The following is a 15,212-nucleotide window of genomic DNA, read 5'->3' as shown; positions in this document are numbered from 1 at the left end:
CCTGCTGGTCACTGCCAGGAACCCGGGCAAGTCACCTTGGTCCTTTGTGACCTCAAGAAGCAAGAAGTCCTTCCTTCGCTCTTCTTTCCTTCTTGATCCTCCTCAATCCACCTGTCTCTCCCACCCCTCAGTCTTCACCCTACAAGACCATAAGCTCCCAAGGGCCCCATCAACCCACTGGAACAATGAATGCATGGTGACCCAATCAGACCAAGTGGAGGCTCCCTGTCACCTGGGCAGACCTTCCTGATTTCTCCATCAGCAACACATAGTAGGTACTCAATAAACATCTGTTGACTGACGGAAGATGAATGGATGGGTGGCCCCAGGGGCTGCTCTAGAAGCCAACAGCATGTGCGAGAGGAGGAGCCAGCACAGGGCCTGGGGGAGGCCGGCGTTACTATCCCATCAGGTCACCTCCCAGGCTGAGGGGGATCTGGGACACGGTGAGGACCCTCTCCCCAGAACCACACTCCTGGGTGCAGATTCTCTTCCCATCTCAGCGATGTCGGGAATTCCATCCAGGGAGGGCCTCTGCTTTAACCTTGTCCCGGCCACGACACAAATCAAGCACAGCCCAGGACTCAAGCCCTGCAAACTGGAGTCTCCCACCCAACTGGCCTGTCCTGGGGCCACCTCTGCTCACCCCTGGGCTCCAGGCCAGGTAGCAGGCAAAGCACATGACTGTTCCCCTTGGAGTCTTATGCAAGCATTAATGGAAGGTGCCACCTCTTATTCCAGCATATTTTCTGGAATGCGCACCCTTAACAGGCTAGAGTCCTGTCCGGGAGACCCTGAGTCCACACATCCCAGCTACGTGTGGCAGCAGGAAGGGCCACCTGCCAGGTACGAGCCTCCCTCACCACACCCCAGGCTGCCTCTCAAAATGGAGGGGGAAGCAGAGGAGGAACACCCCCCTCCTGCCTCGGCACATGACTGGCTGCACGAGAAGGGGGGGGGCGGCAGGCCAGGCTGGGGCTGCCGTGGGCCTGGGGCTGAGGCCCTGTGATGTGGGGCCAGCACGGGACAGGGAAGGAGCATCTGCTGCTACACAGCAAGGGATCGGTCTGGAAGCTGGAGGGAGTGGGGAGGACCAGGCGGTCCCAGCCAGGCCAAGAAAGGTGTGCTCCTGAGTGGACCTAGAGATCCAGAACAGCCGCGGATCCCAGCAGGCGTGATGCACCCATGGCCTGGGACACCGGAGGCCTGTGCAAAGCGGAAGTCTCCATGGGGGCTCCCTCTTCCTGCCTGGCCCCTCAGGGCAGCTCCTGCGACCGTTTCCTAGACGGTGGCTAAATGTGCCTGGCCCTCAGTTTCCCTATCTGTAAGTGGGTACGGTGTCCGCACCCATCTCTTTAGGTCTTCATGGGGGATCAAATGAAGACAAGCTACATAAAGTGCGTGCCTAGTGCATAGTGCCCACAGTAGGTCCAATATATGCTGATTATTACTGTCACGTGTTTGCCAGGAAGGCAGCTATGCTACCGAACACTGCACTATCCACCTTGTTAAAACCAGAACACATCCAGGCAGCTGCTGGCCACCCACCACCTGGGCCCTCGGCGCGCACTTTGCAAGGAAGGAGCCCAGCCCACCCTGGCCATGTGGCCCAAACTCCCAGACAAGCTGGTGGGCACCAGAACTGGCCTTTGGAGAGAGCAGGACCTGGGGTCCAGTCAATTAACACTTTCTTTAAGCCACTCGACCTGCCTAACAGGCTTAGCAAAGAATCTCCTTGGGCCTGGCCACCCCCCTGAGCCCGCAGAGAGCAGGCTGGGCCGGGCACTGTCCTAACCGAGAGCCCCTCTGCCTTTCTGGCCTGCTTCTCACCCCTTCCGCACAGTCCCTGCGTTCTTGCGCCCTTGACCTTGCAACTTCCTTCCCCTTCTCCTGTTTCTCCGGCCACTCCTGGAGACTTCTCCCCATGACCTAAATGTTGCTGGCACACTTTCTGATGCTCTGGCCGTTCACTCCCAGCACTGCCCTGGACAGCCCTGTTCACTGCCGGGGCTCCAGGAACAGCACTAGGGGCTCTGAGGCCAGAGTTCCCAGCCAGCGTCAGAGCACGGGTCATTCTGATCTCTGCGGTCTCATCTTAAAGTTAACGGGAGCATTCCAGAAAGGGTCCCTGGGGGAGGTGGCATCTCTATCCCCCCAAGGCTCTACATATCTCCAGCTCAGTGTTCTGCAGAGTTTCAAATGTCTGTCCACAATTCATCTCCACCTGGCGGGGCTCCAGGGTCCCAAGTGAACATCCGCACCCTCTCCATCCTCACCGGGTTCCCCGCTCTGGCTCCCCGGGTTAACACTGGGGAGGCACTGGTCTCTTATCTCTCGCCTGTGGCCGCGCCTCTCTACCTTCCCACCTCCCCAGCGCCTTGTGAATGCATCTGCTTCCCCTCCTCCCACACCCCGAGGCTGGTGGGGCCAGCCTCATCCCTCCCCTGTGCCACCCCAGGTCTCCCCGCCTCCGCTCTGGTCCCCACCTCCAGTCCATGTCCACATGACACTGATCGTCCTCAAACATGACCAGGTCCCTCCCCAGCTTGAAAGATAACGTGCCTCTCAGGGTGAGTCTTATGACCCAGCAAAACTTATACCCTGAGTCCAACATTCTGTGCCCTCCCTGTTGATCAGCAAATGGCCCTTCTTCCTGCTCTCCATTGAGGGCTGTACATGGTAGCTGCCCTTTCCTCCTTAACGCCCCAGCCCCAGCCAGAAGCTCTACTCCCAAGTCTCCACTGTGTCACCATCCCGGCACTTGGGAGGCGCTCGGGGACTGCCTGTGGCACTGAGGCCCTCCCACCAGGAGCCCCTAAGAAGCACCCCAAATGTGGCTCCAACCCCAGCACCCACTCCCTGGTCCGACCTGCAGACCCCACTGCAAATACTCACTTTGGCTCCAGGAGGGCCGGGGAGGCCTGGGTTCCCATAAGGCCCAGGAGGACCCTGAAAGGGAAAAGAAATAAAGAGGTGAGGGGGAAATGGGTGTCACGCCACCTCCCACAGCAACGCCTGGCACATTCCCCTATGCTTCCGGGTCTTCTCGCCGAGCCTTAGCACAACTGCCATGGTGGTCTGCTCTTCGGGAGGAGCCCTCCATGCCTGCCCCTGCACCAAACACTTTCCACGCATCACCTCGTTTGACTCTATTAACCTGAGAGGTGGGCGCTACCATTATTCCCATTTTGAAGCCGGTGCTCAGAGGGATTTAGAACTTTCTCAGGTCACTCGGCTGCTAAGAGGCAGAGCCAGAGCTCAACCTCAGATGTCCGGCTCCAGAGCACAAGCCCTCAACCTCTGGGTTTTACTGCCTCCCCCTTCTTTCCACCTGGCCCCACAGCCCTTGCCAGGCTGGCTCCCTGGGCTCAAAACCCACTTCTCAAATTGCTTCTCTCCACTGTGCCTCACCACTTTTTCCCATGCTGTTCCCATCACCGGCATGCCTTTCCCATCCATCCCCTCCAGCTGATACCCACCCATCCTTCAAGGCCTGGCTCAAATGCTACTTCCTCCAGGGGATCGTCTAGGACTTCTGCCTTAAAGAACTGTTCCCTTTCGACTACAACTGCACCATCGTGTGAGTCTTTGGAGTTGAGAACTCAGTGAAGGGAGTATTTAGCATCTCCTGAACACAAGTGCATCCCTCCTGGGGCCACAGCCCAGCCAGAAAGCTCTCCCTTAGATTCCTACACGCTCTGAGCTCACGGCCTCTCTGGAGGCCTTGGAACAGCTAGGAAGACTGGGCCCAGAGAGTCAAAGAGTCTTGGCCAAGTCACACAGCAATGATGGCCAAGCCAGGGCCGGGACCCAGGCCTGTTGGCTTCAGGTCTAAGGCTTATTCACGGCACTGGATTTTCCCAGGTTGTATCTGAATCCCATGTAACAGCTGGAACCTGCTATATCTACTTTCTCCAACAAGGGCCCTGGGTTAGAATCTTGCAGCCAGTAACATAAACAGAGCCCTGACAGTCAGGTGATTCCTGAGAGTCTTTGTCCAGCAGGAATGATCTAGGGGCAGCAGGGGTGGGGAGAGGCACCCCGGGAGACCCAGGGGTGCCCCACCACACCAGCTTCTAGACACACTGCCCTCGTCCTTGGCCCCTCTTGACTCATCTGGCTAGCTGTGCTTCCTTCCTCCCTCTCGGAGGCCAACTTCCCAGCTGTAGCCTGTCACATTCCAACCAAGGCACCTCCCTCTTCCTCGATGCTGGAACAGGGACCCTCCCCTTCTCTGAACACGCTGGAAAGAACAGTATTCAGAAGCTCGCTGGGCCTGGGGAATTGATGGCAGCGGCGCGGTGACCCTCCCTTTAACATAACCAGCTCTGCAGCCCTCTCTACCATGCCACCAAGCCCTGCCTCCTGGCATGTGGGTGTGGCCTGGAAGTGTCAAGACCCAGAAGGAGCTGTGAGCAGCTCCCCTCCCCAAGAGTCCTCTGAGTGACTAGGGCCCAGTGGGCTCTAAGGAATCTGGACGACCTCAGAAGTTCACCCCAGCCCAGGCTCCTGGGGCCTAACCTCAGAGCTCAGCCTGAACTGGGCATAAATTGGGTAAAGGCGTTTGAGGCGGAGCCCCTGACCAGCCCCCCAGAACCAGGCATGGGCTGTGGGAGGCCAACGGCGGCCACTTCTCCCCAGCTGCCCTGAAGATGGTGGGCTGGAGCACTCCACTACCCCATCTGCAGTTTACGAAGGTGGGGGCTTCCTGCTTCCCCGCCCCCGCCCCCACTCCCCTCTCCGGCCACTGCCTTGCAGAGAAACGAAGCGCATAGTTGACTGGGAGCCAAGCAGACCCATTCTATAAATGCTGCAGCTCAGAGAGCCGGGTGTGTGGAGGGCGCAGGGATTCCCCAACTTCCTTCCGTGGGCTGGGGAAGCATGGGGAGGTGGGAAGAGGCATGCTGCTGAGCTTTGGGGGACTTCAGGTATGGCCTTGCCCCTCCCTGAGCCCCAGAGCCACCATCTGTGCAGAGAGGAGCTGGCATTGTCTAATCTTCACATTCTATTATCTCTGGAATTTTATGATCTATGGAATTTCCAGCCTAGAAACAGGAAGACGGGGAGGGGAACACGCAGAAAGCCCAAGAAGGATGTCAGGAGAGCCATTCACTCACTCGTGGAATTTCAGAGCTGGGAGGGACCTTGGAAATACCTTTCTAAGGAAATGCCTTGGAGAATCCCGAGAGGACCCTGTGCTTTAGAGATGGGGAAACTGAGGCCCAGAGAGGGGAAGGGATTTGCCAAAGATCACGCAGCTTCTGGGGTGAAATGTTAACTCCCGGACTAGAACTCTTCAGCAACCATTTGGCCAGTTGCTGCACGCAGGGCAGTCTGCGAGGCACCGTGGGAGAAAGAGAAATAAACAGGACCTGCCTCTGGCCCATAGGGGCTCGGCAGAGTAGAGAGAAAACTCAGTGCAATAATTCTGTACGATCAGAGGCTCCGGGCTCAGAGTGCCTGGGTTCAGTCCTAGGGCTGGCATTTACCCTATGGTTGACTTTATCCAAAGTAACAACTTCTCTGAGCCTCGGTTTTCCTCACCTGTAAAATGGGGACATTACTGCAACCCATTTCTCTGGATGACTAGGAGGGTGGGATGAGATCATGCATATGCGGCTCAGTCAACAGAGCTCAGCAGTCCCTGTGAGCTTTTCAAAAGTGATCCAAGTGATCCGGTGGAGAAGCAGATAAACTGCTGCAGGAGCTCAGAGAAGGGGGCAGTCATGGGAAAACATGGTGGCGTTTGATCTCAGCAGGGGATGGAGGAGGAACTTGTAAAGAAGGGCGCCCCAGGGCACCAGGGCCAGGTGGAGGGAACAGCCCGGGTGCAGGTGCAGAGGAGCGGTTTGGATGGGTAAAGTGCCTGCCAGGTCCAAGGGCCTCATCCTGGCGCCAGGCTACCAGGTCCTGTGGCCGGTAGTATCCCTGGGACCTCTGTGGTCCCCAGCTCCGGGTATGTGCTCCATGGAGACTCTGAAGCCAGGAGGAAATGCCGCGTTAGGCGGCAGATTCCAGAGCCCTGGGCCCAGAGAGCACAGGGCCAGGTCTGGAGGGAACTAGGGCTCGAGTAATTGCATAACCAGAACCATCCGCTGGGTTCAGAGCTAAAAATATGCCCCGGGCAGCTGTCTCTGCCAGAGCCTTGCCAGGCACCCAGCGTGGGAAAGGCTGATTCAGCCTGGACACAGGTGGCAGGCGTCATGGGTCTGAGCCCTCTTGGGAAAAGGACAGATTTTTCAACAAGAGAAACCCCCCAAGGGTCCCAGCATATGGCTAAGAGCCTGGGCTCCCATCCTGGCTCTTCCATCTCCTGCATGCTCAGTTTCCTCACCCCTAACATGAGAACGATTGTACTGGCCCCTGGGGGTCCCGGGGGAGGGGCTCCAACAAGGCGGCATTAAGTGACGTAGGAGGTGCGGGAGCGGTTTTTCACACCAAGGCTAGGCGGGCCCATCTCAGCCACTACAGCCCGGCCAAGCAGTCCTCCAGCCTCTGATGAAACCTCTCAGCATGGGGAGCTCACCCCAGACCTTGCCTATGTCGGCATCCCGAGCCCAGGCCCTGCAGAGATGGGAAGATGGATGTGAGGGTCACATCCTCCCAAACCAGCTTTGCTTCCAGACAAATGCTGAAATCCAGCTCAGGAGGTGTGGCTGCAGGGACCCTTCACCCCAGACTGCCGCGGGCATACGCAAGAAACAACTGAGGCCCTGTAAAAGGTCATTGCTATCCCAGGCCACGCCTGTCCACACCGTGCCCCCTGCGAGCCCTAAGCACACTCCAATGGACCAAATGGAAAATGCGCGCCTGTGAAGGACAGGGGACAGCCTGAGGTCACACAGCAAGGCTGGAACTTAGGGGTCATGGGATACAGGCCAAAGGGCCAACCAGAGCTCCCCAGGACAGCGTGTGATCACTTACCCGAGGCCCCCGTGCACCAGGGGGTCCAGGGAGCCCAGGCAGCCCAGGGGGACCCTGAAAAAAAAAGCAAGAAGATAGTGTGAGTGCCAGGTGGTGGTAGAGAATGGGTTCAAGCAGTCATTCAACAAGCCTGTCCAGAGCTGTGGGCATGGAAACCCAGTGGCTGAGAAGACGGGTCAACTGAGGTCCCTACCTAAGGAATTCAAGCCCTTTGAGGCTTTCAGGCCTTTGTACCTGCCGTTTCTAGGTCTTTGAAGTTTTCACCTTTCATTACTCAGCTAACTTAACCAAGTGTCACCTGTCCCAGGAAGCCTTCCCTGATCCCTCCCCTAGGTTTACTCAAGTCCTCTCTTTCCCTCTGTTGTAAAGGCTTCTATATTATTTGGGGCGTTGTCTGCCCAGAAGCCTATCAGTCCCACTAGACCATGGTCTTCTCAGAGGAACTAATCTGTCTCTTTCCCCAGGACTCTCAACTAAATGTTTGATAAGATAAAACAGCAAGAGACCTCAGAGCTCAGCCAAGTTCTCTGCAGAGCCAGAGCAGAGAAGGGACTTGTCCAAGGTCACACCAAGCATCTCTGCACCAAGGAGAGGCAATGTAGCATAAAGGGCATAAGCAAAGGCTTTTGCATCAGACAGGCCTGGGTTCAAACCTCATGATGCCACTCTCCAGCTGGGTTTGGGCAAGTTCTTGAACCAGCCTGTGCCTATAAAATGGGGACGATAATAGCCTCTTCATAGGATTGTCACAGGATGAAATGAGAGATGGTAAACATCTAACACAGTGACTGGTATATAATCATCGCTGGAATGTTCCCTCTATTCCAGCGGTCACAGCCTGGTCCAGGCTTCATCACTGCTCGCCCAGAACCTGCAATGGCACCCTCATTTGTCTCCCCACCTCCAACCTCTCTCTACTCCTGTCCTCCTCTACACAGCCTTGTTCATCTTCCCAAGGCGCTCCGTGGCTCAACAACATTCAATGGCTCCCTATTTCCCACAAGAGAAAGGCCTAGCCCTGTAGCACGGGAAGGAGGTAGCTGAGCAGACTTATGAAACCGAGGGCACTGACCTTTGTCCAGTTTCTGGTTTTGCTGCTTAGTAGCTGGACACTTCGTATATGCCCTTCAGCCTGAGTCCCCATGGCTCCCACTGATGGTGGGTCTAGTAGCTACCCCCCCGTCTCCCCTCAAGGGATAAACGAGGATTAACTAAGTGCCTGATGTGAAGAACTGAACACGGAACCTTCGAAGGAAGCCTGGCTTTCGAAGATGTATGAGGCCTGGGGAATTCATTTGTTTCAAATAACCATCAACGAGATTCCAGGTTTCCTGCCCGGAGTTAAAATCAGTGTTGAAAACCCAGTACGGTTTGGCTGGTAATTAATCCAGATCTCACGCTGGGCAGGCTCGGTTCACAGTTCTGGCCTGTGAACGCCACGTGCTCGCTCGTCCATGAATAGAAATCAGAAGAGAGATCCAGACAGGCAGATATGGGCTCCAAGGCCCCAGGGGCGCTCGTGGAGGGAGGGGGGGGTGGCTGCGTGGCCCTCGGGCAAGTCCTGGACACCTCGGAGCCTCCCAGAACCTCTGGCCAAACTGGCAGCCATCTTCCTTCCAGCCAGAGCCCTTCTATGTAGTTCCGCAGGTTTGGGATTTCAGGGCTCCTTCCTCTCTCCCCCACATCCCCCGCAGGGGAACAGTAGAGAACATTGGAAGACAGGGCACTCCTGCTTACGAGCTGTGTGGCTTTGGGGGGCACCCTACTTCCATTCCTCACCCCTTCATTCTTTTATTTTTTTAATATTTTTTTAGTTTTTTTATTTATTTCTAGGAGAGAGAGAGAGAGAGAGCGTGAGCAGGGGAGGGTCAGAGAGAGAGGGAGTCACAGACTGAAACAGGCTCCAGGCTCTGAGCTGGCAGTCAGCACAGAGCCCGACGCGGGGCTCGAACCCACGAACCGCGAGATCATGACCTAAGCGAAAGTCGGACGCTTAACCGACTAAGCCACCCAGGCGCCCCACCCCTTCATTCTTTTAAGTATAAAATGAGGCTATGACGGCACCTCGCTGACAGATAATCTATAAAAAGTGCTAATCCTGGTGTCTGACACACAGTTAAGGCCCCAAAAAGTTAGCTGTTGTTTCTGTCAGGCAAGCTGCTCCAAATTTTTTTTTTAATGTTTTATTTATTTCTAGGAGAGAGAGAGACAGCGTGAGCAGGGGAGGGTCAGAGAGAGAGGGAGTCACAGACTGAAACAGGCTCCAGGCTCTGAGCTGGCAGTCAGCACAGAGCCCGACGTGGGGCTCGAACCCACGAACCGTGAGATCAAGACCTAAGCGAAAGTCGGACGCTTAACCGACTAAGCCACCCAGGCACCCCAAGCTGCTCCAAATTTTAAACCACCCTCCTTGACATCTGTTTTTCAGGAAGAGCAAAGATTTCCCTTTCCGGAAGCCCCTTCCCTTTCCCCGTTCTTCCAGGTGACCCAGAAAGAAAGGGAAATGCAGGCGCTCAGGTGAGGCACTACTACAGACATTGCAGAGCCGTCTTCATAGATGAGAAACCAACCAGAGCCTCACAGCAGCAAAACGACTTGCCCAAGGCCACACAGCGAACGGGCAGGACCTGCATTCAACCCAGGACACTGGATCTGTTCTCCTCTCCTGGGAGCTTCCACGCAGAGAATCCCAGCTCAGTACGTGCTGACTAGGTGTGCACACTTGGGTAAGGGCTTGCCCCTCTCTGGGTAGCTGTGGAAGAAGCATCCCGGAACCTTCCCAACACGAGGCGGTTCCCGAGCTGCAGGGCAATGGCGACTTCCTTCTCCACTTATCTGACAGGAGAGGAAAGGAAGAGACCATGCCCATCGCACAGAGAAGAAGGTCAAGGCCCAGTGAGGCAGAGCTCAGGCAGGGCTCCAGGGACGGAGAGTCTCCCTCAGGGGCCCTGGCACACCCTCTTGGCATTTCTTCTGCCCCAGAAACAGGGGCATCCAAGCTGGGAGTCTGACCTCACCCGCACATCTGCAGAGCAGACTCTGAGTGCCAGTTGGGACCCACGGCCCAGCCTAGTGATGTCAGGCCACAGCCCGGCTCCGTGTCTTCGCAGCCCGGCCCCCAGCTGCGGGCCTGGCCAGGCTCTCCTCTGCCACCCCGGGCCCAGCGGCAGCCACCGGCCTGACCCTTCCCTGTTCACTACTTACTTTGTTAGTGGGCGAGCGAGGGTGGGCGCCCCCTGCCCCCTCTCGCCTGGCCCGAGACCCTGCCTGTTCTCCACGCAGTGGAAAAATGCTGCCATTTCTTTCCAGGGCCTGAAGCCTGAGCGGGTGACTCTGGGATGATTCACGAGGGCCGGGGTGGGATTTTCCACTCCACGCCGCAAACAACGGGGCCTCTGAGAGGGCCCGGAGCCCGAGGGGGAGGGGAGCGGGGGCCACAGGCCTGCCTGGNTAAACAGAGCCATGGAAACAAACAAGCAGCCGCTCTGGGCTTCCCCGAGGGTCCTGGCCTCCACAGCCAGACCTGGGGAACCCCGTCCCACGGAACAAGTCCACTGTGACGTCAGCTGCAGGCACACCCCCCCCACCCCCCGCCTGCCAAGCCTTGCAGAAAGAAGTATGTCCTGGCAGGCAGGGCCCTCAGGCAGCGAGCAGAGAGGTTCCACGGGCTGAGGATCTGGGAGGCCTGAGGCCGGTCTCTCATGTGCTGCTAACTGCTGGCGACTCTGCGTGAGGACTCTCCAGGCTCCGGGCCTCTGCTCACTGGCCCAATAGGGAGAGGCAGGACACCTCAAAGGGGCCTCCCATTTCTGACCATCTGAGCACACCGTTATTCCCAGGAACAGCGCTCAGGGCTCTGAGCCTTTGCCCCCACCCTCTGTCCTAGGGCAGGGCCTACTGGGTGTGGCTTTGTGCACATTACTGCATCTCCCAGGGCCTCCGGGCCTCAGTTTGCCCAGCTGTGAAATGGGAATATAACACCCACCTTCCAATATATAATGTGGGGGGGGGTGCTGGTTAGTCTCCACTTGCTGCCCAGATCTATTGCATGCCCCAGGAAGCTGCCTTTCACCGGCCGCACCCTCAGGCTTCCTTGCTCTGTGCTCTGGGCTGGGTCTGGCCAATAGGAAGCCCCAGCAAGAGACAGAGAAGTAGAGTGAGCGGGCACAGTATTTCTCTCCCTGCTCCTGTTGGGGGCTGCAGACGGCTGTGCACATTTTAACTTTCACTGGGGTCTGGTTACACTTTCCCCTCGCCTTGTACCTTCAGGTTAGACCGTGTGTTTCGCCAGCCCCTGTGGGTTCCTTTGTTGCTGCCTGCACCTCTGTAAGTAGCCCCTTCCTTGAACTCGCCTCAATGACCTGTTCCCCACGTGGAGCTGCAGGATACAGCACGCACAGGGCTTAGCACCGAGCCCGGCACAGAGTAGGACCTCAAGAACAATACTCCAAAGAGAGCGAAACACCCCTTCTTCTCCTGGGTTCTAGATGATACTAGGGTTAAGGCATGAATTTCTCAAGATCTAGCCCCAATTCCTAACCACCAACAGCATGGAGGCACCCCGGGGTCCAGAGATTCCTGGTTCTCTTAGTACAGTTCTCAGCCATAGCATGTCAGGAAACAACCACAACAACCCGCCAGGACCAGGTGCTAGGTGCTGAGTGCTTTACGTCCCACATCTCAGTCCACACGACAACTCTGGTAAGGTGGGCAGTACCCTATCCCCATTTCGCAAAGGCAGAAATCGAGGCCAGAGAGGTTAAGTGACTTGCCAAAGGTCACACAGCAGCTGGCACCTAGAAGGTACTCAATCAACATGTGTTGAAAGAAGGAAGTGATGGCTAGATAAGGGAGCGGTTTGAACCCAGGTCGCTCCAAATCCAAAGTCTGGGCCCTGCGGCCTCCTCCGTGCGGCCTCCCGACCCACCAGCAGCCGAGATCTGTGTCACTTCAAGGAGCCTGGCCTGGGAATCAAGACAACCTTTTTTTCTGTAGAGATCATATCCCTTCATTTCACAGATAGTCACGGAGCATCTGCTGCGGGCCAGGCCCTCATCCGGGTCTCCCCGAGGTGACGCTTGCAAAAAAGTGCAAGCCGGTGCAAATGCCAGCGATCATGAATAAACAAGGCCTTGACTCGCCTCCTCCCAAGCTTGGGGCTTCTGTGCAGCTTCTGTGCAGCCTCTGTGAACCGCAGCCTCCCCGCCCCTACTCACCCGGGGCCCAGCTCAGCTTTTCCATGCTCCCCCCGCTGCTGGGGCTCCCACGGAGCTCCCTCGCTCATGGCTACGACTGCTGGCAGGCCCGGGGCCCGGAGCTGTCTCCGCCTCCAGCAGTCTGTCTCATGCCCCTCCAGGACCACACAGCACCGGGCAGACCCAGCCACGCGTGGCACCCCTCTCTGGCTACGCAAAGTCCCACAGCCACTTCTTTCTAAGAAGGGAGATCTTCCAAAGCTGTCACGGAGGGGAGACAGCCCTAGGGAGAGGAAGACGTTCCCCAAAGTCACCCAGCAAGAACAGATTTCCAAGGGGCCTTGGAGATCACCCAACTTGCTTCCTCACGGGAGATGGGAGCTATTCTTAACCTACGTTCTGCGGAAATCAAGACTTAGTGTGGATCGGGGGCACAGAGCTAGTAAGGGGCAGAGTCAGAATTTGAACTCGGGGCTGCATGTCCCCATACTGGGGACAATCAAGCCCCCTGCCCAGGGCAGAACAGCTTCTGAATATATACGGGGGCTGGAGACAGATAAGAGAGGACAGGAATAGAAGTTCTCGTCGCTGCTGCTCAAAGATGTCACTTCAGTTATATAACGGCTGGTATCCGGTGGGATACAAATGACCAGGCTGCCACCTGCCGCACAGGGAGCTGGACAAAGCTTCTCGAAGCTTTTCGGTTCCTATTAGAGTGAGGCTAGGTTCCAAGCAGAAGGAGGGTGGCATTTGGGGACCGGCATGAGGCGGGACACCACCCAAGCAGACTGCCGTCTGCCCTCGGCCCTCAGCCCTTCAGGGCTGCATTAGCAGGAAGAGCCACGGCTTTTCCTGGGACCCAGGAGCCAGGGACCCAGAGGCATGTCCTGGTCCCCGCAAGAACATGCTCGGTGCCCTTGGCCATGTCTTTGGTCCCTCTGACCACTCACTGTCCCCTCATCTGTAGAGCGGGGATTAGCATACACATCCCGCCCTCCTGAACCAGCTCCTGGGAGGTTCTAAAGGGAGATGCCATTCATGTAATGCATACATTTGGTGAGTATAGAAACACAAGATTCTTTTAGACATGGATATCTTCCTTTGAGGCCAAGGACAGGGCCTGACAGGTCTTGGAAGCCCCAGCCTCCCGGCTCTGAGCCTTAGAGTCTCAGTGTGGACCTTCAGGGGAATAGGATGGGCCACGTAGGTCTTAGCGTCTAGAGCTGGGCACAGACTTCAATTCTACCTCCTACGTGCTGTGTGACCTTTGGTAAGTCCTGGCCCTCTCTGGGCACAAGCTCTAGGCTCCTCACCTGCCCAGTGAGGACAGTTGAATGGAATGATCCTTAAGTACCCATCTACTGAACAGGTTGGCTGCAGCACATTCTTTGATCCTGGGAAAACCACGCACCCTAAAAAACCATCCGCCGCTCCAGTTCTGGAGGCTTGTCCTCTCTCTACCCTGTGCACGGCCTTGGGAGACAGGGCTGGCCTCCTCCACTGAATGGAGTGGAGACTTGAGCTTCGCACCCTCTCTGAGAGGGGACAACTCACCCCCTTTTGACCTCGTGGCCAGTGAACCGAGCTCCCACACAGCTTGGGAAGCTGAGCTATCAGGCCTCAAAGGCACCTGGTGCCTGAGTCAGGCTGAGCAGACTGGAGGGCTGAACAGGAGTCCCCCTTCGTTCCTCCGCTCCCAACTCCCCGCCCGGACAATTTCAGAGCACGGGTCTTAAGTGGAGCGTTGACATAATTGCAAAGCAATGCATACAATTTCCATAAGTTCTACAATATGGTTATAATAAAAGCGCGCTCTCAGTCCCCTTGGAGACAGGCTGAATAAATATTATTCCTAATCATTATTAAAACTCATTAAGTGTGTTTGTAAGGCCTGGGAATTCCCAGCATCTGCCATTGTGTCCACATTGTAGGGAGCCTAACCTCAAACACTAGAGCCTGGTGGGAAACCCGGCCCTAGGAAGGAAGAGACCGCACAGTGGTCATCTCCGAGGCGGGAGAACAGAGCCGAGGCCTGAGCTTTCTGGAAACTCCATCCCACCATTCCCCGCCCGGAGGAATTGGCCTCCAGCTGCAGAAAGGTCGTTGCCCCTGGAGACAGTCCCAGGCATGCTGCAGGCAGCGGCCCTGAGAACATCTCCCGCACGTGGATTGTTCTTTCTCCTTCCCTTGACTGTTCAGGCCAACCTCCCCCCTCCCCACCCCAAACTCCTCTACAGGGGCCACAAATCCAACATCTATGGGATCCAGGCAGGAGAAAGAAACAGAAGAAGGACCGAGTTGGAAGACCTGATCGGGAGATGTGGGGACGGGGGCCACACAGGGGCAGACCTGTCCTGTCTAAAGGGGTGGCTCTGACCCAGCCACAGCCCACGGGCCACTGCGTCTCTCCCCTTCCAGGAGAAGCCTGTCACCAGGTCTTTTATAAGAAATCGCTCACATTTTTAAAACGTTAGTAACTCGTTAAATATTTTTAAACAATGCTGCACGTGCCAAACAAAACACATTCAGGACTACCCGTGCGAGACCTTTGTCCAAAACTCCCAGACACGCTGGTGGGCTGGAGGGGCTCCACTCTAGGAGTCGGAACAGCTGAACTTCGGAGAGCGTGTGACCTAGGGGCCAGTCGGTTAGTGGTTTTCCTTCAGCCACTTGACCTTGACAGCTGGGTTAGCAAAGAATGACTTGGGGCCCAAGCCAAGCAAAGCCCAGGGGGGCTCTCTACCTGGTGGTGGCCGCCAAACCAAGGCTGGCCCAGTGGGTCATGAAACAGCAGGGCGTGCGGTCGCGAGCACAGCAGAGGTAGACGAGTGAGGAACTCACGTTCGAGTTGAGACTTGGCCCATAACCGCCGCCCTGCTCGAAGTTGCTTCTCCCAGTCGGCCCTTGCCTAGGGCAGCCACTTGCNCACCCGGCCTTACCGGCAAACCGCAGTCCCCCTTGGGCCCTGGAGGTCCCATCAGCAACGGGAAAGGCGTGGGCCCCGCCAGGTGGAGGAACGAATAGCTGGGACTTGTAGGCCAGGGACTGGCGGACAGGAATTGCGCCGAGGTGAACGCCGAGGAGGTGGTAGGC

At 56.7% G+C, this 15,212-nt stretch overlaps 1 protein-coding gene across 1 annotated transcript in view; it reads right to left on the bottom strand.

Moving 5' to 3' along the window:
* Nucleotides 1-15,212, bottom strand: part of COL27A1 (collagen type XXVII alpha 1 chain) — a 127,526-nt gene that overhangs the window by 106,087 nt on the left and 6,227 nt on the right. The window contains 4 exon segments of the mRNA XM_077769771.1: nucleotides 2,896-2,949; nucleotides 6,925-6,978; nucleotides 15,059-15,204; nucleotides 15,207-15,212. The exon segment at nucleotides 15,207-15,212 is cut by the window's right edge and continues 1,539 nt beyond it. Of these exon segments, the coding sequence (XP_077625897.1) occupies nucleotides 2,896-2,949; nucleotides 6,925-6,978; nucleotides 15,059-15,204; nucleotides 15,207-15,212 (260 nt within the window).

This window comes from Crocuta crocuta, unplaced genomic scaffold (genome assembly GCF_008692635.1).
Source record: "Crocuta crocuta isolate KB4526 unplaced genomic scaffold, BGI_CrCroc_1.0 scaffold95, whole genome shotgun sequence".
In the NCBI taxonomy this organism is placed as follows: domain Eukaryota; kingdom Metazoa; phylum Chordata; class Mammalia; order Carnivora; family Hyaenidae; genus Crocuta; species Crocuta crocuta.
The sequence above is the reverse complement of the archived record's forward strand: the minus strand, read 5'-3'. Positions and strand labels throughout refer to the sequence as shown.